The sequence below is a fragment of the Balaenoptera acutorostrata genome, chromosome 6 (genome assembly GCF_949987535.1).
Source record: "Balaenoptera acutorostrata chromosome 6, mBalAcu1.1, whole genome shotgun sequence".
NCBI lineage: Eukaryota > Metazoa > Chordata > Mammalia > Artiodactyla > Balaenopteridae > Balaenoptera > Balaenoptera acutorostrata.
In genome coordinates this window covers 82991206-83018221 of record NC_080069.1, presented here as the reverse complement: position 1 = coordinate 83018221, position 27016 = coordinate 82991206, and the positions used below count along the sequence as shown (strand labels likewise).

At 41.4% G+C, this 27016-nt stretch overlaps 1 protein-coding gene across 1 annotated transcript in view; it reads left to right on the top strand.

Moving 5' to 3' along the window:
- Positions 1–8048: 8048 nt before the first annotated feature.
- GNAQ (G protein subunit alpha q) overlaps positions 8049–27016 on the top strand; it is a 290253-nt gene continuing 271285 nt past the window's right edge. Inside the window, exon 1 of the mRNA XM_057547794.1 lies at positions 8049–8200. Within this exon, the coding sequence (XP_057403777.1) occupies positions 8065–8200 (136 nt within the window). The 5' untranslated portion in view covers positions 8049–8064. The remainder of the gene's footprint in view (positions 8201–27016) is intronic.

Here is a 27016-nt window from a genome sequence, read left to right as displayed (position 1 = left end):
CTCTATCCTAGGTCTCATTCCATATGGTTGAAAGTACTTAACCCAAATCAGCTCTTAAGAATTTGTATAAGGCCAATGGGACCTAATCAAACTTATAAGCTTTTGCACAGCAAAGGAAAGCATAAACAAAACAAAAAGACATCCTATGGACTGGGAGAAAATGTTTGCAAATGATGAGACCAACAGGAGATTAATTTCCAAAATATACAAACAGCTCCTACAATTCAATAACAACAACAAAAAAAACACAACCCAATCGAAAAATGGGCAGAAGACCTAAATAGACATTTCTCCAAAGAAAACATACAGATGGCCAACAGGCACATGAAAAGATGCTCATCATCACTAATTATTAGAGAAATGCAAATCAAAAATACAATGAGGTACCACCTCACACCAGTCAGAATGGCCATCATTAAAAAGTCTACAAATAATAAATGCTGGAGAGGGTGTAGAGAAAAGGGAACCCTCCTACACTTTTGGTAGGAATGTAAATTTGTGCAGCCACTATGGAAAACAGTATGGAGGTTCCTGCAATCCCACTTTCTGGGCATATATCCAGAGAAATTCAAAAAGATACATGCACCCCAAAGTTCATAGCAGCACTATTTACAATAGCCAAGACATGGAAGCTACCTAGATGTCCATCAACAGATGAATGGTTAAAGAGGATGTGGTATATATATATATATATATATATATATATATATACACACACACACACACACACACACACACACACACACACACACAATGGAATGTTAGCCATAAAAAAGAATGAAATAATGCCATTTGCAGCAACATGGGTGGACCTAGGGATTACTTAGTAAGTGAAGTAAATCAGATGAAGACAAATACCATATGATATCACTTATATGTGGAATCTAAAAAAATGATACAAATGAACTTATTTACAAAACAGAAATAGACTCACAGACATAGAAAACAAACTATGGTTACCAAAGGGGAAAGGGTGGGGAGGGATAAATTAGGAGTTTGAGATTAACAGATACACAGTACTATATATGAAATAGATACACAAGGACCTACTGTATAGCACAGGGAACTATATTTAATATCTTGTAATAACCTATAATGGAAAATCTATAATCTGAAAAAGAATATATATATCTGAATCACTTTGCTGTACACCTAAAACTAAGACGACATTGTAAATCAACTATAATTTTAAAAAATTTGGGGGCTTCCCTGGTGGCGCAGTGGTTGAGAATCTGCCTGCTAATGCAGGGAACACGGGTTCGAGCCCTGGTCTGGGAGGATCCCACATGCCGCGGAGCGGCTGGGCCCGTGAGCCACAATTACTGAGCCTGCGTGTCTGGAGCCTGTGCTCCGCAACAAGAGAGGCCGCGATAGTGAGAGGCCCGCGCACAGCGATGAAGAGTGGCCCCCACTTGCCACAACTAGTGAAAGCCCTCGTACAGAAACGAAGACCCAACATAGCCATAAACTAAAAATAAATAAATTAATTAATTAATTAAAAAAAAAATTTGACCACACAGACACACAAAAAAGGAATTTGTATAAGGATGGAAAGATGGAAGTACACTGACAAATTTGGAAGAGGCCTTTGGAAATTTTTGTGGCTCAAATAGATTTTGGTAGGCCTAAGAGATAGAAAAAGAAAAAAAAATGAACAAGAGAGATACCTTTATATCTAATTTTGTGGTCTGGAAGAGATATTTTATATTCCTATTTAAGATTGAAAAGCCATTAGCTTTCTAACATCTTGGTAAAATTCAGAATGGCAGATTGAAAAATTTACAAGGATAGTAACTAATTGAAAGGTTATGATTAAGACCATTTCAATCACTGAGAAGGCAGCACAACAGATACTTTAATTATGTAGTTTTCATCAACGTGTACTGTGTTTCATTAATTTATCACACATTGAGTAATTAACAACTTTGACTATATATTGTGTCATGATCTCCAATGTATAACATGCTCATTACTGGAAATGAATTTGTGATAGGAATATCAACTTTCCTATAAAATTGATTTACATGGAATTAATACATGTTTCCATCTGGGTTTTGAACAACAATGTTTCATCTTCAGCTTTCTTGATACCCTAGTGTGGCTAATTTTTCTTGGTGAACCCATTTGAGGCAAGATTTTGAAGCACAGGGCCAAGGAACGTTTTACAGAGGGAGCCAAGCTTTGGTGGACACCATCTGGCTAAGGAAAAATTGGCAGACTGCCACGTGACCAATATGTGGCCTCTTTGATTGGAGGGCCTCTTTTTCACTCATTCAACAAATGTTTATTAAGAATCTATTGATACTACATCCCAGGCCCTGTTCTAGGTGCTGGGTTCAAGAGTGAACAAAACAGACAAAGATCTACATCATTACTGAGGTTTACATAAGAAATCATCAAAGGGAGATGAGTGTAATGGGATAAATGATTATTTGATTTAAAAACATGGAAACAAAGAATGGGAAAGAAATCAATTGCCTCCATCAACTACCTGATTAATTCTAAAACCCAGTCCTCACCCTGCTAACTGCCTTCCAGGGCCCACCTGAAACACCCACAGGTACAGCATGTTACTATAATGTGGAATTTAAACTGGTTTAGGTTTTACAGCAATGGGGAGTAAAGCAGGTGGTGGAAAACGTTGCCATCTGGGAATATGGGCCTGGAATTGCCAGATCTTGACCAGGAACTAAAATCCAGATTTCTGTGTGAATCATTTGATGTTTAAGTTCTGGCAGCTAATTCAATTCTTGCATTAGCACCGTTGAGTCTAAAGCAACCCTTCTGCAGCTCAGAGACCAGCGAGTTTGCAGCCTTGGTCTTAGGCAGGAGTCCAGCATAGCCAGAGAGTCTTGGGGAACAGATGGCTCCAACTTGTAGTAACTCTGGGGCAGGAAGGAAGCTCCTACACTAGCTAAGTCATTGTTGACCATTTGGGTGCAAAAAGGATTTTGATCATGATTTTGGGTGATCTGATATCTCACTATCTGATTTTAGTACACATTAATTCATTTGCTTATTCATTCTTTTCTGGCTGAAACATGGTCTATTCAGCTTAAAAATGGCTCCCATATGGCCGGTCTTGTAGAGCCTTCCAGTGCAGTGGAACTTTGATGGTCTTCACATTGTGAGGTACAATGCTGCCTGTGATCATGCTAACCTTGGATAAGCACAAAATAGGTACATTTGATTAGAGGCAGAGGATTACTTGGATGCATTACTAAAGGTGGTAATGGAAAGATGTCACTGAGGTACTCTGCTTCATCTAGAATATCTGTTTGGTGGCTTTGCAGTGTGGGTATCTTCTCTTTCAGAAGAAAGTATTCTTTTTTCATGTTTTGCATCTTCAACATGACCCTGAACCTTCTTTCTTTCACCAAAAAAACATAAACTTTCTGCTGATTTGAGAAATGTCCTCTAGGTGGCGCCATTTATAGCTCTCTGAGTCTCCCAGGGCCTGCTTGCCTGCCTTCCTCAAAAGCAAGGCCACTTTATTCCTTGGCCAGCCTGCTGTGCCAGCAACCTCTGCCCAGAGCAGCTCTTTCCCAGCTCTTGTAGGATCTGCAATGTTTTAGGCTGACTTCTAATTGATCTTTCAGGTGACCATTGTGTGCCTACCCATACTCCTTCAGGTTGCTTTGCAGGGTGGCTTGACTAACTGCTCCTTCTTCCAAACTCCTCTAGCAATTCATTCTCTATACTGTAGCTTAGCAGCCAGTGCTTCTCATTTCACATTGTTGTTTTATGCATGCAGACTGCCTGCCCAAATAGATTATTAAACCTTTAAGGGCTTTGTATGCCTCAGCCATCTGGCATAGTGCACTGCCTGGGACAGGCAGTCTGCGAGTGTGTTTGTTGTTGATGTAGGTTTTGTATTCTTGTGCTCATTCATCCCTTACTGAGTATCCGTTCTAGGCTAGGCACTCTTTTGGGTGCACTGAAAACAGTTATGAAAGACAAGGTCCCTGCTCTCAAGCAGCTCCTAATCTCATGAGAGAGAGAGAGAGAAGTAGACAATTACAGTGGTATTACAGTGGTGCAGTGCATGGTGTGAAGCAGCCATGCTAAGTGACTCTGGGAACAAGAGAAGTGCAGGCTTTTCCTTCCCCCCAAGCATCTTTTACAAGAGTGTGGCTGTGACCTTTACACTCTTTGACCCTAGGATCACTCCTGGAGACTGAACTATGCCTTTGACTGTTTTTCTTTGCCAGTACCCAAAGGACAGGATGACATGAGAGTGGAGGTAGGATGTCACAGAAGAGGTGATAGTCTTCCCATTTCCCTCTGGTGTTAACTGCTCCTAAGGTTTTGTGGTTTGCTTTTCAGCTATCTAGTAATTGCCCTTGAATTCTTGAAATGGTTTATCATTTCACTGTCTGTTTGGGGGTGATTTGAAATTGTTGATTTCCTCTTAAGTGGTGTAGATACATATTTATCGAAAACCTATTCATTCCAAATGTCCCCTTTCCTGTGAAGTCTTCAGTTCTCCTGAACAGAATGAATGATTCCTTCCTTTTTATACCTTTATATTTTACTTGTATCCCAACTTTAATACAAATTGATTTCATTTTCTTTTATTATAGCTGTTCAGAGCCCTAAGACTTTAAGCCTATTGAGGGCAAGGACCATATTTTATTCATCTTAGTATCTCTCTTCTTGCACTTTCATATTAGTTATTTACATATGGTAGGCACTGAATAAGTTTGTTGATTTAATGAACTGGGACTTTGTAACATGATCCATGTTTAGTTGAATATTTTAGCATATTTGCTTCTAGAACATGGTCAACAACTTCAGTAGTTTCTACATGGATTTTGTTCGCTTGACTTAGGTTGTATGAATATTCACTTGGCAAATGCTTTCCAGATACATATGCAAAGGTTTCTAAGTAGATCTGGGCTCAGACTTGAAATTTTCCTATTTCCTTATTGACACTCATATATGACTTTATCACTGCAGAGTGTTGGTTTTCCTTACTTCCTGATTTCTTCCCAATACTTGAAGGAACATCCTCCTATTGATTTGTCTAATCCATTCAAATATCTACCAAGTGCCAAGGAGTGTCCCTGATGCTAGGCATATAGGGGTGACAAAACAGACTTCTCTTGTTCTACAATGTGTTGAAAGAATTTAATTCCTTTCATCAAAAAGTAGGTCAGGGACTTCCCTGGTGGTCCAGTGGCTGACTCCACACTCCCAATGCAGGGGGCCTGGGTTTGATCCCTGGTCAGGGAACTAGATCCCACATGCCGCAACTAAGAGTTCACATGCTGCAACTAAAGATGCTGTGTGCCGCAACTAAGACCTGGTACAGCCAAATAAATAAATATAAATATAAATAAAATAAATAAATAAATATATACATATATACACATATATACATATATACATACATATATATATATATATATTAGGTCAATTCAGTCAAAATGGAGTACCTGATAGCTTAATAGCATAGTTTGGGAGACATTTTCAAAAATCTCAGAGGATTCTTGGCAAGGAAACCAGACACTTATATGAAGCTTCCTGACTGTTATTTGATTTTCTGATGTTTCGTATCTCTCTGAAACTCATATATAGACATATTTGAGAGGATGCAAACTTATAATTAAGTTTTTCCCTTGAAGCCATTTAAAATTTTGGCATATTGAATTTCAATCTTTAACTTCATTAGTCACTTAATTTTAAATTTTGATTTCACATTGTTCACATAAAGAGGGTGAAGTTTGTCCTTTCTGCTTTCCTGGCCAAGGTGAAATTTAATTACAGTCGGCCTTCCTTATCCACAGGTTCTGCATCCTTGGATTCAGCTAAGGGATAACTGCATTTTCTAGGCCAAATATCCTTTTGAAAGGGGAGTCTAAAATACAAAGCTTATGTCTGGATGACTTGTTTGGTCTAAGTCGTGGTGTGTGTGTGTGTCTGTGTCTCAAGGGGTGGAAGTAATGGTAAATGAAAGAAGGCAGTCGCACACCCGTCATCCAAGAATCCTATGTGCACTCTTGACCTATAGCAATAGTAGAGTCATGCCCTCACTTTACATTCTGGACCAGCAGGTTTGCACTAGAGACATCTCAGAGAAAACATAAAATGTGAAAAAGGGATTCCCTTCTTAAGATACAATTTACTCTCAAGACCTGAGGCTCCATTAAGGCAGAAAGCAGTATGAGTTTCACCCCTTGTAGCTATTAGATCAAATAAAACTTGAACGAGCAAGGAGTTTTTTTTGCATTTATCAGACACATGTTACAACAAAATAAGCAAACAACATTTTAAAGTAAACTGCCTCAATCGAAAGTGGAAAAACAAAATACTAGAATGGCATTTTGCTGGAGCGATCCTGGTTTTCCCATTTTCCTCTTTTATTCTTTCCATTTCTTTTATTTCACATTACTTTGCATTTTCCCAGAAGTCATAATTCCATCTCGGTCTAGAATGGTAAAGTCGATTACTTGTCTGTTAAACATCGTGTACATTTCTCAAAAACAAGAGGAGAGCTTGTAAAAAAACAAAACAAAAACAACTTCAATGGCATGAAAAGTTGGACGCTATCAGGAGGCTCTTGGAAACTGGGCCGCTTCATTTTTCTGCTCAGGATTTAGATTTCTATCTCCAGTTACTTTGTGGACAGTTTCTCCTATTAAATCTCTCCCGTCCCCCCTCCGCGAGACAGTGACAGTTCCTTCTCTTCTCCAGTCACACTCCACGATTGAGTGTATCTTATTTGCTACGACAGAACTGGGGTCAGAGGTGACGCGAGATACTTTCTATCCGAATGGCGTTTTAGAAACAGGAACGGGAAAGAACACCGAACTGGGCAAGAGCCGCCCGGCGGAACTGATCCGCGCTGCCCCGGACCGGGGGGCGGGAGCGCCGAGGCCGTCTTCGGGGGAGCCGGATCGGGTGTTCGCGGCGCCGGCCGGTGCTGGGGGCTTACTGGGCCGAGATCCCCGCCTTTTCGGGGGAGCCGCGGCCGCGTTCCGGGGCCAGTGGGCAGCAGGCGGGCGGAGGCCGCCATATTTCCGCTTTACCACGCCCGGGCGGCCGGCCGGCAGCTGCAGGTTGGCGGCGGCCCCGGCTGCGCCTCAGCGACCCGGCCTCGCCCCCCCCGCCGGGGGTGGCCGTGACCGCTGAGCCGGCGGGCCAGACCGAGGGCGCGGGAGCAGGAGCTGCGCGAACGAGGGGAAAGCCGCACTGGGAGGCGCGCCGCGGCGGCTGCTAGCCCAGGAAAGCCTTCCAGGAGGGGCCGGCGGCCCCGCCTCCCGCTCTCCTCCTCCCACGCCCATCCCCTCCCTCCTCCTCCTTCTCCTCCCTCTGCCGCCGCCGCCGCCTCCCTCCCGGATCTGTGCTCCAGTTCAGAGAAAGAAGAAAATGTGTGTGTGTGGCGAGGGGGAGGGCGAGCACTGAGCAGCCGCTCCGCGCCTGGCAATCCGGGCCGGGGGTGGGCGTCTGGCGGAGGCGGAGGCGGAGGCGGAGGCGAAGGAGCGCGCGGCGGCCGGGCGGGCGGGCCGGCGAGTCGGGTTTGCGCGCGAGCCGGACGGTGGGCGCGGGCAGGGCCGAGGGCGCCCGGGAGCCGTGTCAGGCGGCGGTGAGGAGCGAGCGCGCCGGGCGCAGGGAGCCGTCGGCGGCCGCTCGCTGCGGGGACGCCCCGGTGGATGTGCTCTCGCCGCCGGGCGCACTGCTTAGGAGAGCCGCGGCGGCGGCGCGGGGGGCGAGGCGGGCCGCCCGTTCCCGGGGAAGGAGGCGCGGGCGTCTGAGCGAGGCCGGGCGCGGCGGCCTTCCCCAGTGCGCCCCCCGAGCCAGCGCCCGCGGCCGCCTCCCGCGGCCGCCTCGCTCCTCCCGGCGGCTCGAGCCGCCAGCTCCCGCCGCACCCCCGGCCCACCTAGTGGCCCCGGCCCTGGCCGCGGCCCCCGCGGCGGTTCGCCGAGCTCATCCCGGACGCGCGCCCGGGCGGCGGGGGCTCGGCGGCCACCGCTGCCTCGGGGGAGCGAGGGCGGGAGGGTGTGTGTGCGCGCGTGTGAGCAGGGGGTGCCGGCGGGGCTGCAGCGGAGGCACTTTGGAAGAATGACTCTGGAGTCCATCATGGCGTGCTGCCTGAGCGAGGAGGCTAAGGAAGCCCGGCGGATCAACGACGAGATTGAGCGGCAGCTCCGCAGGGACAAGCGGGACGCCCGCCGGGAGCTCAAGCTGCTGCTGCTCGGTGAGTACAGCCGGAGCCGGCCGCCGCGGGCCTTCCCGCCGGACCTCTGCGCCCCCTGCCCACCACCCTCATCCCCCCAGGACCGTGGCCCGGCCCCCGGTCGTCCGCGGCTCGCCCCTGCCCTCCCCGGGCGCGTTCCCGGCCACTACCCGCACCCTCTTGGGCGCGCGCGCGCGTACAGAGACGCGCGCGCGCGCAGAGGGGTCGGGGTTGCTCTGCCTAGGGCCTCGGCTTGTGCCTTTCGGTATACCTAAGGGCTGTGCACTCGGGGTGCGCGTTTGTCTGTGGTGCTTCTGCCATTTGCTCAATGGCACATTGCTTCGGGGAGAGGCGTGGGGGTGGGAAGGTGGGCAGGGGGGTTGAACTTCCAGTGTCGTGGCCGCGGCGCCCCGTGGGGTGGTGGAGTGGGGGAGCTGTGCGTATGTGTGGCCCGAGGGTGGCGAGCGGAGCCACGTTGGGGGATGGCGTGCGGTGGGGTGGCCTGTGTGCATCCATTATCAGTGCTTTCCGGGGTCGGGAGCGAATGGTGGAGCGGTGGGCTGACTCGCGACTGGATTCTCCGAGGAGCGATGAGGAGGGAGCCGAGTGGTTGGCTCTCCGAAGAAAGCGGGCTTGTGTATTCGCGGGGCGGGGAGGCAAGCCCAAATGTGTCACACAATTGCTGTTCTCTAACCACCAGACCACCAAAAGGAGGGACCCAGAAGAGTTTCTTAATGGTGACAGGCGTGTGTCTCCACCATTCCTTCCAGATAAAGATGAGGGATACGGGAGGGTTGTGCTGTGTGGTTGTTGACAGCGATGGGTATCTTTTGTTTAATGAGGCAACCCAGATGTAGGCCTGAATTCACAATAGTTACCAGTACAGCCTCAATTACTCTAATGGAAGCAAAGAGAAACCTTTTGTTTAAAGCGGACAGCATTTTAATATCTTTGGAATCTGGGCTAGAAGGAAAACGGGAAGTGAACAGCAAAAATTTCCGTTTAATCTCTACAAAATAACCCAACATTCTGCCTTAACATTAAGTTAGCAAGAAAATGCCATTTCTGAACTAGGAATTTTATTGATTATTATCTCTGAGAGAATGTTCAGAATCAACGTTCAGGCCAGCGCGACATAACTCTGAGCTATTGTGGTAGGAAGAACAAACAGCTTTGCAGTAACAGGCCTGAAAAATGTCTGCACTCGTGTTCTGGATATTTGCGTGTATGATAAATAGACTTCTCAGACATTTCTGGAAGAAAAGAATATTGTCAATTCTGATTTGGGAAGCATGCATTTTCTTTCTTATCTTGAACTTTCCATCTCCTGGTTCAAGGAACCAATTGCCTTTGGGACTGAACTGCTTATGTACTGGATCATTTACAAGAAGGAACAAAATACAGTGATTACAAATAGTTACAAATGGTTAACTCACATGCCCTGCTTAATGTCTTCATTTTGAAACCAGATTAGGTAAATGTGCACATGTTTATAAAGAACAGAATGCAAACCCTGGATAAGAGGGGCGGACTTCAGGGAATGAAGCCAGGGAAGGGGAAAACTGCAATTGGAAAAGGAAGATCTTTTTATTTTTTGTTTTTATTCTCATTTTGAGCTACTTCTAATGGCTGAAAAGGTGTAGTTGAATGCTTTCTGAATTCTCAAGATTGAGAAGAAAATAGAGGGGGCAAGAGAAACGTATGGAGTTTAATGCATGATTAAGGGGAAAAGCGTGTGTTTTAGAGAGACTTAAGGATGGTTTTTCTTTTTCTTTTGCCCTGTGTACAGTCTATTTGTTTCTGTTTAGCTGTGAATAGGGCATTTGAGGTCTCTCAGGCCAACCCCATTGCTTGAAATGTGGCAGCTCTGGGTTCCTAGCAGCTGTGAGTTAGAGCTCAGGGGATTTGTCTGTCTGAGGGCCTAGGTTTGAATGTCTAGGAGGAGGACTTTGGGAGAAATGCCCGTAGATGGACACTTAATTACAGACTGGACTTAAGTAACATATTGTGCTTTTTTTAAAAACAAAACAAAACGTATTTTGCTTTAAAAAATGAACTTGGAGATAATTTTATGAGGAAAAAAATTAAAACAGTTTACTGCTAAAGTGGTGGTGTGGAGAACTTTTTTTCCTCCCCTTCTTATTAGATTTTCGAGTAGGATTAAATACAGCCCCGCCCCAGCCCCCAAATATGGCCTATTAGAAGTGGTAGAAAAATATGACATCAGTTTAACATCTACATTTACTAGCATTTTAAAACTATACAACTTTTTGTTAGAAACTCAATCCCTAGACATCATGTAAGATTTGCTACAGCTTCATGTTCTAGGTATGTTGCTTTTGTAACATAACTACTGTAGTACCTACACTATTTATATAGTCAGTGCTATATACTAATTGTAGATTTGTGTGTGTGCTTGTAATTTTTGAGTCCCGGAGAGAAATGATGGTTAATTTGAACCAGGGAAGGTATTGGGGAGGGTTTCCTTCTGAGGAATGCCTGATGTGCTGCTTTGATGTGTGCACTCAATCTTCATTCATGTAAATGATGCCCATCAAAAGGTTTACCAGTATTTTTAACTACTTTATTTAAATTGAGGAATCACCCTTATATTTAAATGAAATTCAGTGTAAAATTATTTTCAAAGTAAATTGTAGTTCAAAGCATGACACCATTTTAATGGATTTATTTGGCAGGGGCCCCTTGCAAAATATAAAATTAATTAGTTAATTTTATACTACGGAGAAATTAGAAAGAGAAAATAGTGGTTACCTGCCTAGATGAAAGTATGGCAGTAAAATTTGGGCTGCCTTGATACCTATCCAGCAATTACGCCGATATGTTCCAAATTCTACAGTACTTATACATTTTGATATTTATTCTTTTTAAAAAATGAACCCAGAAACCTACTACCATAAAATAGCATATTAAATTCTGAATTCTTGTTTTCTTTATTCATTTCCTAAATTCATTTATACAGTGTTTATTTTCTTAGACACCTCAAAGAAAACTGTGTTTGTTTTCTACATAGATATGCAAGAGAATATTTTAAGTTTTTATATACTTCCTAGATGTAATACACATTGTTTCCTTTAATTAATACTTATGAATATTAACTAAATATTTCTATTGGTGGTACATAGGTCACACTATTTAATATAATGTGTCTTTAAGTCTGTATAAAACAAGTGGCCTTGAATGCCTGCTTCCGGTCAAGGATATTCATGTTGAAATTTTCAGTTCCTTGAAGACACATTTTTTCCCCCATTAACCTGTCTTATTTTACATGTTTTAGAAATCTTTACTCTTCAGATCTTAATCATCAAATAGAAAAATTTAGCAAATCTTTTTTTTTTTTTTTTAACTTTGGGTTTATTTTATTTATTTATTTATTTATTTATTTATGGCTGTGTTGGGTCTTCGTTTCTGTGCTAGGGCTTTCTCCAGTTGCGGCAAGTGGGGGCCACTCTTCATCGCGGTGCGCGGGCCTCTCACTCTCGCGGCCTCTCTTGTTGCGGAGCACAGGCTCCAGACGCGCAGGCTCAGTAATTGCGGCTCACGGGCCTAGTTGCTCCGCGGCATGTGGGATCTTCCCAGACCAGGGCTCGAACCCGTGTCCTCTGCATTGGCAGGCAGACTCTCAACCACTGCGCCACCAGGGAAGCCCAGCAAATCTTTTTTTTATTGATTGGATTCTGCCTATTGAAGAGGCAAAGTTTAGGCCCGTTTTAGATGAAAGAATATATGTTCTTGCTCTTCTAACTGAATTGCATATGTGATTGGAGATTTTCTTTCTATTCTAGACTGGAAGCTTAGGAGAGTAGGGACTGAGGACTGATTCTATATTGTTCACTATTAAATCCCAGCTTCTAGCACAATCTCTAATTCATAGAATGGTCTCAATAAGTATTTGTTGAATAAGTAAACTTATTTGTAACCCTCCTAATAGAAATTGGGACCATAAAACAATGAAGACATTATAGAGACATGGGGAAATGTAATGTTTTTATTCTGTGGCAGAGAAAATCATGATCTTTTTTAAAAAATTATATGTAACTCTTTGAGCCAATTAAATACAAATGCATTCCAGGATAGGAAGTGTTAATGTAAGATGTTACATCACATATTGAACCAGTGTATTACAGTTCTGTGCTGGGTGCATTTGGGAATGATAACAGTCACACTTAAAATATGAAAGTTTACAGGAAAAAAAAAAGAAACCATACCATGTCTTGATTACTTATTTTTGTATAGAAGCTAGTTTAACCCTCTCATCTTTTTGCCATATACTTCTCCCCATGATACACTCAACAGAGTGAATTTTTAAATTCTCTATTGTACAGGTGGTGACCGAACAGATTTTTACGATTTACCTATATATGATTACATGAGGAGAACCACAGCGATTAAATTTTAAGAATTGCAGAAAGAACGTTTTTAATTTGAGCGATGTACATTTGTACTGAAAACTGAACAGTTACAGAGCAAGAAGGCACCTGGAAGGCTAGGAGTGCTCTGACAAAGTTAGACTGTGTGGAGAGCTCATGCATGCAGGTCTGGGTAAAAGCACCCACCCCATTCCCCCTGTGTAGAGTTCACTAGGGGAAGGACGAGGATGTTGATGCCCAAATTAACCTGGAGGTTAGTGGCTGTCTAGGATGGCTACTCAGAACCGCAGAATGAAAGCTTCCTTCTGAGCAGCCCTAATAACAGAATCTCCCTGGAAATACCATAATACAGTGTTTGGGAGGCTGCTTTAAGACCAGCTGGTTTTCTTTTTGCTACTTTTTTAGCTTGCAAGTGTTGAATATGTTTCTAAATGTCAGGATTTGTTTGGATGCGTTTCCTTTTTTTCTTCATTTTATGTTTTTGGAAACAAAGTACTTATAGTTTGTATCTGAAGAGTGAAGTGGCAGCATCCCTCATAAAAACCAAAACTGTAGCTCTGACTATATAGCAAAGCGTTCAGAGTAAGATTTTTGCATTGAACCACGTAGATTCATTGTCTAGATCTGCCATATAACTGTCAATCTCGTATTGTTTCTTCTTATGGGAATTTTGGGCGCAAATTAAAACCCTACTGAACAGTGAAGTTATCCCGTATGTATCTGTTCAAATATTTTTAGGTAGGCTTAGGAAGGAGAACCAGAAGAATAATTTAGTGGCCATTTTGTTTATTACAGATAAATTTTATAGCCTCTTTTTCATTTAAAAAAAAGTCAACCCAGCTGTACCTTATAAGAGATGGCTTATGTTTAATTTTCAGAGATGCCTATTAAATATAGTTATGATTTTTATTACAGATGAATTTTTAAGGACCTGAAACAGCTTCTGCAGTTGTGAGGCTGCGTGCTATGCTAAACTTAGCAGAAAAGAACACATTTTTCTTCATGATCCAGGCAAACTTACACTTGAAATGAACGAGATTTTCCAAGGATGATTTTGATTCCAGCATTCATATTAGTTTTTCTTTAAGGTTATTAGTTCTTTTGGTATTAATGGAAGTGTGGATTGGGTGTTGTAGAGGAAAAATAGGGAGCTCAAAGTGTACATCTTGCAAGAGAGAGAAGCCATTTTAAGAAGGTTAGGATTGCTTTCTCCCTGAGAAGGTGGAAAGAATGTGTTTTCTCCAGACTCTCTCTTTTGGGTTGAGGGAAATACAAGTATTTGTAGCAGCAAATTTAAAGTCTAATTTTCTGGTTGAAGGGGAGGGTAGTGACATTTTTTTTTCAAAGGGAAACTTTTAAGCAATGTTAAGATCTCTGCAGAATTAATCCTAGGGAAGTGTGAAATAGTAGTAGAAGGTAAAATGTGTGATTGTTGGTAATTAAATCTGTGGCAATAACTGACTACAGTAAACAGTGAATGTTTTCTCTTGTTCTGCTGAATGGAGTAACATTAAAGAAAGAGCTATTCTCAGACCCAAACTCTATTTTGTGTGAACAGCTGTTACTAATAAAATTATAGGAAGTTGTTCAACAATCACCTATGATATGTTACCTTACTGATATGTAAAAAACCTGTCTGATTTCTCATCTAACATGTAGTAAAAAGGAAAAAAAGGACCTAAACATGCTGTCATAAATGAGTTCATAAATCCTAGGTGGTCATGAATCTGGACTTTATTACAAACAAAATAAACATCCATGTTGCAGTGTTGAGAACCAAAGACTGAATTTGCTAAGTAGCTCTGGGGTTGACCTTTATACCTAGCCATAATTTCTGAAATAAGTGCAGAATATTTTGTTAAGAGTCTCATGTTTCAATTTTAAGAACAAAATTAGTATTACTTAAAAATAAAGTTATCAAGATATTTCAAATTCATTTATTCAGCAAACACTTGCCAATTTTTGGAAAACAAATATTTCCTCTAAATTTTTTACCAGACATACCATAAGAAAGAACAGTTGTATATAGAATGCTGATCAAATGAACAAATAGATATTAAGCACCTACTATGTGCAAAATAATGTACTACGTGAGACACTCCCTGTTTCTTATTTGCCAGCAGGAAAGACTACAAGCACTTTTCACAGTTCTTGTTGTTTTACAGTTGATGCCCTCGGCCTGACATGTCCTTCTGAGTATTATCCTTCCTGGTTTTGGCTTTTCTATTGGCTCTTAATACAAAGAAAAAGACAAAATAATCTGAAGGCCATTCTAGAAGCTTTCCGGGGTTACACAACTGGGGAGAGCAGACGGTCTTGAGAATGTGAACTCCTGAGTGATATATATTATTTCCTTGGAGCAAGCATATCGTTTTTTGCCTTTAACTATGATAAACTGTTTATGACCACTTGCCCTATGTTTCTAACTAAAGTGGAAGCTACGTGAGGGCAAAGATAGGGGCCGTTGTTTCTTTGTAGCTCAGCGAAGCACCTTTTCTTGCTCAGTTTACAATCATTCTGTTGTAACTGGGGACTCAGTAACTGGTGACTTGTGGGTGTAGGAGGACGGGGGCAGGGTGGGCAGCTGGGTTCCCAGAAGAAAGTAGAGCAGTTGAAGGGAGTGAATTTAAATGTCTTGCTTTCTTCTAATGGGTATCATTGATTTGTTCTCCATTTACCACGCCTCTTTGTCATTTTGTGGGCCACTTGGGGCACAGTTAAAGAAATTCTGTTTTAAAGGCGAGGTCGTCTTTGTCTCCATGCCTGCTTCTCATTCATTGTCTCAGGAGAATGATTCAGTTGAACGTTCTCGTAATTGTTTCGGGTTAAAAAGCCAATAGCAGTTTATCCAGCAGTTTGAATGGAAAACTGTTACACAAGTCCTTTGAAATTTGAAAATTCTACACACCTTTATTACAGGATTAATCTTTGATTGTGAGCAATTTGACTGCTTTGGAAGCAAATAGCTGTTTCAGGGAAGTGTGTGATGGATTGTGGTGCAGTCGGGAACCAGAATGTTAGTAATGCCATCGTATTTCTGCAGTCTCACGGAAGGGAGCAATAATTGATCCGCAAATTAAAGAAAAAGAGCTAGAGTGAGACTTTTTGGCTCTATTACAGGAAGTGAATAGTGATGTTTAGAAACGTGTTCATGTGTATTTCTGAGAGATGGCCTCATGTTTTTTCCCTTTGGAGAACTGAAATCGTGAATTAATTGCCTCTTTCCAGAATTTGCCCCCCCCCCTTTTTTTTATCACCATCACTTAGTAAAAAAATTGAAGTAGAATTTTTTGTTTGCTTCTTTTTTTACATTTTAAAAACTTTTTTCATCTTTTTCAGTTTTAGTGTTTGTTTTTTACATTTCCATTTGGGGAAGAGGCGGTGGGGTGACGGGTGGCGTTTTCCACGTATTTCCTGGTGACTGCAGCTGACCAGTGATTTCTAGAGAGAAACGCTCCAGTGTCTCATCCACTCATTGTTCAGTCTTCCAGCTTTTTGCTGCAGGCCACCCACCCCGCAAAAAAAGACCCTTCCGTGGAATCCCACCCACCCGTTTATTCTCTCATCACAGCTTCCTTAACCAAATGCTAGGAGGGGTTCCTTAGATTCTCTGGTGTGTGCATTTCTTTAAGATTTAGGGAACTTCCAAGTTGGTGCTTCTTTCAAACATCATGTGGTTGTGAGCTGGTGAGAGGGGAAGTTGGGTGCTTGAATGCATTAAAAGAAAGACACTTGTGAATGTGCTTTGAGGAGGTGATTAACTTTCTGTAGCAACACCGCGGTCTGCAAAACAAAATACATTGTTATCGAACAAAATGTAAAATTCTCCTTTTCCAGAGGACGGGGACTTGAGATTGGTGCACAGTTACCAGCAGAAAGCTAGCGAGCCTGTGCTGGATAATCTATCACAGGCCACTGGGTTTCAAAATAGGATGCAGTGCGTGTACTAGAAGGGGAGAAGGTGCTGTGGGCCTGTGTTGGGTAAGAGCACATCTTCCTCATTTGATGATTTGAACACCCTCACCTCCCTTACTTGAGAGCTTTAAAACATCTCTTTCTCATTGTGTTTTTTTTTTTTTTTAAATATTTATTTATTTATTTATTTATTTATGGCTGTGTTGGGTCTTCGTTTCTGTGCGAGGGCTTTCTCTAGTTGTGGCAAGCGGGGGCCACTCTTCATCGCGGTGCGCGGGCGCGCGGGCCTCTCACTATCGTGGCCTCTCTTGTTGCGGAGCACAGGCCCCAGATGCGCAGGCTCAGTAATTGTGGCTCACGGGCCTAGTTGCTCCGCGGCATGTGGGATCCTCCCAGACCAGGGCTCGAACCCGTGTCCCCTGCATTGGCAGGCCAATTCTCAACCACTGCGCCACCAGGGAAGCCCTCTCATTGTGTTTTTATCCCAGATAGTCAGGGAGGGTGGCGCTAGCAGCAGCCTTTGCTTGCTTTATACCCAGTCTGAGAGGGTTCTTTGGTTAGTTTATTTTTTAGGGTAAAGACACAATGATATGTTCTTGCCACGTGAATTGATATTTTAGGAACTACACCTTTCAGAGCTCCTTCATTATATTACAGGTTCTTTCCGCAGATGGCAAATGCAGTTTTCCTCTTGTCCTAAAGAGCTGACCCATTTCCTGTGACTTGTTCTAATAATACAGGATGACTTTAATTCTTGTTCCTGGTTTGCCCTTAAAAGAATGCCAGGGTACTTGTTAAGAGTTTAAGTCTCTTTTCTCTCTAACTCTTGTGATATATTTTTGGAAATCAGCAGATCATGCAAAAACAACGGCACACTGGCTGTGTGAGAGTTTGTTTGAGCAGGCCGGGAAATACTCCTGTGGCTCTGCATGTTGGTGTAGCTGTGAGTATCTTTTCTAAAGCCTGTAACGGAAAGGCAGTCGGTACTCCTGCCCTGCCTCCCGCGACTAACCCACGGGTGTTTCGCTCCTTTGTTCCTTTACTATTTCTATAGAAACCCGTAGAATGAAGAGATTGGACCAAATCTAAAGGCTGTCTGAACTTTGAAACTTCCTCTGCTTCGCCTCTGCGACGTTGCCATCTCAGCCAGTTTCCAGCCACTGTCAGCCCTGGACAAGGGGCCTGAGCCCCAGCCTCTCCAGGAGTGATGGGCTGCCTTGGGAGGCTCGGCCAGGTCTGGTGGGCTCCTCCTGGCCACCCTCGCTCTCCTCTCTTTCCCCCGCAGGCAGGCGGCTCAGAGGGTGCCGGGAGAGAGCTGTGAGGAGGGTTAGCAAGTGTGCCCAGAGCCGCCCCTCATGCCTCCCGGCGCGCTGCTGATAGTCTCACCGCCTTCGCAGGGAATGGTATCAAAAGCCTCCTGTCATATCAGCGTGGGTCTCTTGCTTCCTGCAGGAAGGGCGACGGCCTAGGAGACACGGAGGTGGAGCCTGAGAGGCAGTGTTCCTGAGCTGCCCTGCTCAGGCCTGGGTGTGTTCTCTTAGCCACCCTTAGGCAGCTGCCTTTGACTCACTCCTCCTCCTCCTTATTCTTCTTCGTTGGGCTTTAAGCAGTGCTTTTCATTTGCCTGCAAGCTGCTCAAGCGCATTTCTGCCCTTTTCAGTGAGAGCAGGTCGGCTCTTTGAGCCTGGGCACTGGGAGTGCCTCACACACCTTGGTGGAGCACTTTGGGGGCTGCTTTGTATTCGGAGCCAGTCCGTCCCTTTTCCATGGCCTTCCAGGAAAGATTTGGAATTAACCCTTAGATGGACCACTTATGTCCATTTCTTCTTCCATTACTATGCTCATTTTTTTTCCGTTGGGGCTTTAATTTTTATTTATTTATTTATTTATTTATTGGCTGCATTGGGTCTTCGTTGCTGAGTGCGGGCTTTCTCTAGTTGCGGCGAGCGGGGGCTACTCTTTGTTGCGGTGCGCGGGCTTCTAACTGCGGTGGCTTCTCTTGCTGCGGAGCACGGGCTCTAGGCACGTGGGCTCAGTCGTTGTGGTGCACAGGCTTAGTTGCTCCGCGACATGTGGGATCTTCCCGGACCAGGGATCGAACCCGTGTCCCCTGCTTTGGCAGGCGGATTCTTAACCACTGTGCCACCAGGGAAGTCCCAGGGTTTTAACTGAAACCAGAAGAACAGATAAGGGTGGACACATTCATAATATGAAGTAAGGAGTTTTCATACTTTTTTGTTTTAAAAAGTATTTATAATATATACATATAAATTGCTGTGGCCTCTGAACCGCCCTTAGTTGTCATGACCATGGTCGGAGAAACTTTAAGAAAGCAACTTCCTGTGTCCCTTGTCTGCATTCTGGAGAAAGGGCTCTATGACCAAAGAAGGAACAGCTAGACTTTCATCCTGGCTCTGGAGAAACATTGTTACAGAGCCCAGTTCCACTGGAAGTGCCAGGCAGGCGTTTGGCATTCCTTGACCCCTACTTTCCTTCTGGCCCAGGGCCTTCTTATTATCTTATCAGCTCCAGGCTTCCTTACCTTGATTTCAGATTTGGAGTTGGACAGGTGCAGGGGAAAAGGAGAACAGTTGCAGGCGACAGAGAGTGATGGGGGATATTGAGGGGCTTGGCAGGGCACAGGGTGTTGCTCCTTGTAGGGGTGGTGCACCGTGTGTTCCCTAAGCTCCGGAGGGAAGGAAGGAGAGCAGAGGAGAGGTGCCGTGTGCTGTGCGTGGACTTGGCCACATCGATTAGGAAGAGCCCAGCCAATGCAGCTTGCTCTTGTCAGCTCCACTGCCCAGCCCGGTTCTTCGTTGTCACATCTACCGTGCCCTTCCTCTCCCAGATGCTGGGCTGGGAGGTGAGCATGTGTAGAAGACTGGGTTTTATGGGAGGCGTTCTTGTTGCATGCACTCCCTGGGTCCTCCCAGAGGTGGTTAGATAGCCTAAAGCGCAGAGCTCAAGTCAAGCTGTGTTCTGAGGAAAACCATTCACACTTTAAAAAGAAAATTTACAACCAGGCTCTTCCAAGTATTCCCCCCGCCACCCCACCCCCGCCATTTAAGGTGTTTAAGGTGATAGAAAAGTATCTATTACTGTATTGAGAACTCTGCTAATCTGGTGATGGGTTATTAGGATGTCTCTTGCCTAGGAAATCTGCTTTTATGCGGCATGCTTCTCCTACAATAGAGTGCCTTCTCAGTTGCCCGAGGCAATGAGTAGATAAATGGTATCATGAGATATTCTTGCCAAGGGGATTCTTACTCAGGTGGAGCCATGTAATATAGAAGTTGTTTGTAATTTTTAGCTGAAAAATGCACCTGTGTGTTGGTTGTGTTCTCTTAGGAGCTGTTCACATTCTGGGCTATAACATCCAAGTCCAGGGAGCAGATTATTCAAGGTCCCCAAGGTCGTAAAGCCTATTTACGACCAGCATTCAAAATGGGCTTCATTTGTCCATGATAGAATTAAGAGGACTTCTTGATTCAAAATGTAGGCAAATATATTTTGAATACTTTGAATAATTTTGAATAATTTGAGAGTAGAGCTAATGAGTGCTGAAACAAAAGATACTTGAAATCAGCCTCTATTTTTATTACCAATCACTTCCTGGTGTGTTAGGAACTAATGAATTACCATAGTACTGGCTCCTCTTGGAGCCAAACTTGGACCAGACATGGATTCTAGAGATGGAAGGGCCTTGATGGGTTCAAGGACTAATGAATGGGATGTCCTCCGAACATCCTGGTATCTCCTGTTACGTGTTGGGTCACCATCTAAGATGTTACCTGAAGCACATTAGAAATGACTAAACAATTTGGGGCAGATGTCAACTCTTATAATGAGGAGTCCCATAAGTTTCCCATCTTCTGGTTGGACAAGATACCTGTATGTTGCTTGATCAGTTTCAGAAAAATAATTTGTATTTCCCCATCCATACAATTCTTGACAAAGGGTTCCATTTTAATGGAGGAAATCATGACTTCATTAATATTTCTTTAGGGAAATCTGGACTCCCAATATATTTTCAACAAAGTCACCAGATACGTCCTTTGAGAAACACATTTTCTGTAGCGCTTTCCACTCCAGACCCTGCTTGTTATGGGAACAGGGATTCTTGTCTAGGGTTTTTCTAAATCCCTAGGGTCTATCTGTGAATTGCTACTCAAATTACAATGTATCCTTCCCAGAATTCATTAATGCATTGTGCATCCCTAGTACTGAATCACAAGGTCACACAATGATTTGTCTTTTTTTGTTAAAAATATTCTTTCTTTATATTATATATCTTCAAGCAGTATGCTACTGCCTGAATTTAGATTGTTTTTTATTCTCTTTTTGGAATGCAATAAAGAAGAACACTTGAGATATGTATCCTCTGATGGTATGGTTGCTTTCTAAAATAGTTTAAAAAGTTTAATAATGAGACAAACTGTTGTACTGAATAGACAAAGTTTGAGTCAAGAAGTGTTTATTTTCTTCCACTTAAGAATTTTCTTACGTTGTTAAGGAATACATTATATTGTTTTCATGGCCTTTGAAATGACAGCCCATTCTATGTTAATAATATTATTTTTTGTTTTATTTTTCAGTGATTTTGAAATTTTATGAGTAATGCAGTTTTTTAGACAAAATATGAAAAAAAATGTTTGAAAATGTATCCATAAGTTTATCCAGAATGTACCGATCTAAGAAACGTGATTTTTTTGTTTTTTGTGTATTCCTTTCTAGTCTGCTTTCTTTTTATGTTTCTTGCGTGGATGTAATCATACTGTACAATTTAACATTATGTTGTAAGCATTTTCTGTGTGGTTATATAAACTTCATATTAATATTTGGAATTGTATAATATTCTGTTAGAGGAGATATATTAATTTGCTTGCTTACTCTTTTTTTTTTTTTTTTTGGCATTTAGCTTTCTCCCAGTGTTGCCATTTTCTTTTTTTTTTTTTATTTTATTTTTTTATACAGCAGGTTCTAATTAGTTATCTATTTTATACATATTAGTGTATATATGTTCCATTTTCAAAATAATGCTGTGATGAAGTTCTTGGCATAGATAGCAATTTTTTTTAAAACACACACATTCACACACTTTTGTTAGATGAAATGTTACTTCTAAGTTAGAGGATATGAAAAATTTTATAGCTCTTGATTACACACAACTTAAACATATTCTGAAATGATTGTATACAATTTGCAACATCGTGAGTATTATTATAAGATTATCAGTAAATTAGTAGGCAAAAAATGGTACATAATTAAAACATTTGCACTTATCTGATCACTAGTAAGAATGACCATTTTCCCATATGTTTGTTTCTAGTTGAATTCCTTATTTTGTAAGTTGTCTCTTCATTTCCTTTGCCTATTTGTGAGCTCCCAACACACAAATGAAATTAGCCTTTTTCATATTTACTGCAGATAACTTAACCCTCATCTGTTGTTTTTCTTTTTCTTTGTTTTGTATTATTTAATACAGAAGTTTTTAATTACTTTGAAGCCAAATCTGTTGATCTTTTGCTGTTCTTTTTTTAAATAAAAATCTTAATTTGGTTTAGATACTCCCTGAAAGCCAGATTTACTGTTCTTGTTATGGGTGAAACTAGATTGAATGTAATGTTTACACATCACTGTTGTGTGATTCTTTTTCTTTCAAAGTGAAAATAAAATGCATACACATGTAAATTCACACTATCCCAGATTATACAACATAAGCTGTTCTGTATGTAATTGGCTTTTCTCATCCAGTAATATGTAATGGATATCTTGCCATGTAATATAAATCCTTTGCATCACAGCTATGGCTTTTTAGTGTTGCAGTGTATTTTTTTGTCATTGTTCCAGTGTATTAGGAATCATACAGTGATGTGCTGCAGCTAGCTTGCACCTGCTCATAAAAGCCAGTTCTGTACATTTCTTCTCAACTCAGCATTCACTGAGTTCATTTTGGTAGCTTGAAATTAGCCATGATGGGAGTACTCATGCCGCAGAAATCGGCTGATATTACAAATACGAGCTCCCCTTGCCCCCGCCCCTGCAGAGCTAGTTGTTAAAGATTTGCCAGCACAACACCATTTATATATACCTGACCCTGTTGATATGTATCTCGTTTGAGTCCATTAAATTTCTTTAATCATCAGTGCTCTAGAGAATACTGTAGGGGATCGATCTTTGTACATTTACATATTCAGATAAGTTCCTCAGAGTTGGATCATCAGCCCAATGATAGCCTTATTTAAAATTTTGATACACATCACCACTCTGACTTTCAGAAAGGTGGTATTGGTTTATTTCCCACCTCTAGCTTATGTAGTAACTGTTTTGGCACATTTTAGTATCATTAGAATTTTGGTAATCTGATGGGCTAAAAAAAAAAAAATCTTGTATTTATTTGCATTGTATTGAATTAATTTCTATTATAAAGTCTTCATTTTCTTTTCTAAACTGCCTATTTACAAAAATAAAAAATGCCTCAATTTATTATTTAGTTTAGGTTTCAGGTTTCCTTTAGGTTTAGTTTTTTAAATCACTTTTAGTTTCAGCTTTAATAACTGAGGTATTTCTAGAAAATTGACCTTTTTATCTATGGAAGAATGGAGTGCCCTAGGATGAATATCTCCAAGGGAAAAAGAAAATAGAACTGATAAGGTTATATGACATGTTTAGCTATGTGCAAAATTGTACAGCAACACAAAAGCTTTTACTTGTAATGAAGTCCAGTTTATATATTTTTTCTTTTGTTGCTTATGTTTTTGGTGTCACATGTAAGAAACTGTTGCTAAATCCAAGGTCACAAAGATTTACCTCCATGTTTTCTTCTAAGAGTTGTATAGTTTTAGGTTTTACATTTAGGTCTTTGATCCACGTTGAGTTGATTTTTGTATATGGTGTGAAGTAGGGTTCCGATTTCATTCGTTTGCAAGTAGTTGTTGCAGCACCATTTGTTGAAAAGACATTCATTTTCCATTGTATGGTCTTGGTACCCTTATTATTAATTTATTTTTGCCTTATCTTTATTACTTTCTTTTAATTTGTCTAGGTTTATTTAGTTGTACTATAAAAATTTTCTTGAAATAAAATTCTTAGATTATTTTAACATTTTCTTGATTTAAATGAGAAGTGTTTAAAGCTTTGAATTTTTCAACTTGTTACTACCTAGTGTTCATATCATTCTTTTACAGACACTATAAAATTATGATTTTTATTTTTATCTTTGAACCAGGATTGTTTAAGACAGTTTAAAATTTTCCAAGTGGTTGTGATTTTTTTCAACCTTTGTTATTCCTTGTCTTACATCATTTTGATAGGAGAATGTGGTCTGTATTGTTTTTACTTTTTGGAATTTATTGTAGCCCAGTATATAGTCAATTTTTGTTCTATGGATACATAAAATATATACATGTATATATAATAAAAGAAATAGGTTGTTATTTAATTTTACTGCTTATATTTGGCTTCATTTCTCCATGCTTTTCCTTGTGTGATTTGTTCAAGTTTCTTGTCAGCAACACTGATTTGGCAGTGCTTGGCATATAAATGTCAAGCGGCAATAAGTAGGTTTTGAATGACTGAAGTTCCTGCTGTATGTATTTGATGTTCTGATTTCATTTTTAAGTTCTTCAATATTATTTTTTCTCCTTATTTCCCCTTTTAGCTCTGACAATTTCTTTCTACCTTATTTTATTTTTTTAATATCCTATTTCAAACAGTCTACGTTTCCTTAAATTTTCTTGATAATATAGAGCAGTTATAGTCTACTTTTTTCTTCTGTTTCCTAGAGTATATCTTCCAGAGTGTTCTCTTCATTTTCCTTCTGCATGTTCTGTGCCTTGTCTTCATTTTTTCTTAAGAATGCTCCAAATTTTGTCTGGCCCCACTGTTTGTCCAAAAATAGTGTGGGTGGAATCTCATTGACTTCCTTCCCTATTTGTCTTGGGTCTGTGTGTGTCTTTCTCTTAGCACTTAAGCTGGTGGGCTGGACGACGATAGTATATATTCTATTTTTAGCCATTCAGTTGTTGGAGTAGAGTGGTGGTAAGGCTCTGTGGCGGTGGGCAGCTTCAGACTGTGGGCTTTGCCTCTTCTTAATTTTGTCGTATTTTACAACCAGTTCCATTTTTCTTTTCCGTTTGCATGTGCCAGCCATTTTGATGAGAAATTGTTCTCATTTGATGAGAAATGATGCTTTGCTGTTTGTGGGATTTTCGTTCTGTGCACCTGTTGGGTATATTTCTCTGTATTCTTAGACCACTTTGCACAGGAGGCCCGCTTTCCACCCTCAGCACTGCCAGGTCAGAGGGAGAGACTGGGATCGCTTGGCTGTATAGTGTCTCTTTAGCCCCTCCTCTGCTAGTAGAAGTGAGTTCCAGTAGGATGTTACTTATTCCTCCAAGTTGGGGGATACCAGGAAGTCTTTCAGGACCTTGGATACTAGCTTCCCTCAGCACTGCACTATTTTACCAGCAGAAGAGCTATGCAGGTTCTCTCTCTTTGATTTGTTTGCATTGCTTCTGGTTGATAAGTCCTTTGCTATTATTAACGAAGATGAGGTTTCCTCTCTATTTTTTTTCTTTTTGTACATTTTGAGGGATAGAAAGGAAGTTGTTGTTTTTTTGGAGCACTTTGCCTGCTTTCCAGGAAGTGTGCTTTATGAGTCTTGATGACTGTAATTAACACACGTGAAGTCTTTCATAGAGAGTTATAATTATAGCATCTTTTATATGCTTTAAAGTCCAAGCTTGCAGCCCGTACTTCAGTCACCTCTGTAACATCCCCCAATTTATTGTTATTTTGTTCCCCTCTATGTTCAGTGGTAAGAACATCATCCCCTAAGAGGAATTAATTCTCTTTGGTCATCTGTGTTGCTTAGAAAATGTTTGTATACAGAGCTGAAACCTATCCTGAAACTAGTTTCAGGTCCATCCCTTGGGGACACTGGGACTCTGGAATCCCCTGGAACACATCTGCTTTTCCAAGTAATCGGAGTTATCCTCATGACACTCCTGGAGTTTGCTTTCTTTGTGTTTAACATTGAGTTCTATCATTTCTCATAAGGCAGGAATAACATCTTGTCCTTTATCATCCTAGTTGTTTTCTTCTGTAAAAAAAAACAAACCAAAATGGAAGCTAACACTTGAGGTATGTTTTTATGAAGTCAGAGTAGGTAATGTTTCTGTATCTTTTCCCGAACTGAGATACATGTGACTTCAGAAATCTTTGCCTTTTATCTAAACAAATCATCCCAAGAAATATAGCAGTTTTGAGTACAGAGAGCTTCTGTAACTTTCCTCTACCAGTACCTTGATGGCTCTTATTTATTTTTTTCAATACAGTACTACATTGCTAGCCCTGTTTTTGACCTATGGTATTCTGTGATCTGCATACAGTCCTCTGCATTTTTGCATTTATTATATATTTGCATAGGGTTTTCTTTTTTTTCCCCAATTGCTGAGAATACTTATTCCTATTGAATTTCATCCTGATTCTGTTGGGAATGTCTTTCCAAGGTCAAGATCATTTCAGCTTTTTTTCCGACTTCTAGTATTTCTAATCCTTCCCAGTTCATTCTCAGAGGAAAGTAGATGAACTTATCACAATTAAGATTTATTAAGAATTATATTAAGACAAATGTTTTTGTTAATACTGTCAATAAAGACATGGAAGGTATTAGATTTCAGATCAGATCCCCGCAGTCCATCACTCAATATGAATCTACAGTTGATTTGGTTATTAACTACTTTGTTGTTTACATACCTAATAGAACCCAAAATATACTATTTGAATTTGACCTCAGTATTTAATTTGTGTTGGTATAAAAGGGAATAGAGAAATCAAGAAAGGTACTTCTGCTCTTTCTTCCTAGACTGTTGCCTGGTCTCCTATCATAGAAGGCAGTCAGGTTGCCCTGCTTCAGTGGAACTCACACTTCCTGGCCTTTGGGTGGGTGGGGTGGTGTGTGTAAGGTGGAAGCACCCGTGACACTGCACATTGTGACTGGTCAGTTTTAATCTCTCCTTACATCCTGAAGTTTAGGTTACCAAGTTTATAAAGGGCATGATCGTTAAGGAGCAAAGGAGCATTTTCTTATTCCTTGTCCTCTTTGGGCTCTAATTTCCATGTAGAAGAAAAGGAATATTTTTGGAGAAACAGATTTCATTTGGTACCTATTTTCTTTACAGCCAAATTGGTTTAACTGCTCTTTTTCTCCCCATAAGGCAAGTCATTCTGAAAGACAGAAAGCCAACTTACAGTTCTGTGTACTTTATTTTATAGAATTTGACATCATGCTCACATTTTTAGCAATTGCATAAAATTTTCTCATTTAGGAAATTCGGTGGTTGAGTGGAAGTTGTTTTATTCAGTGTGGGTGTGTATGTGTTTGTGTGTGTGTGTGTGTATGTATATGTGTGTGTGTGTATAATTGTTTAATATGAAATAAACTCAGTCCTTCCAGTTGGATGGTGGTGGTCATGGTGGGAGAGAAGTTGATAGTAAATTATTGTTTCTTTAGCAAAAAATTGAGAAGGGA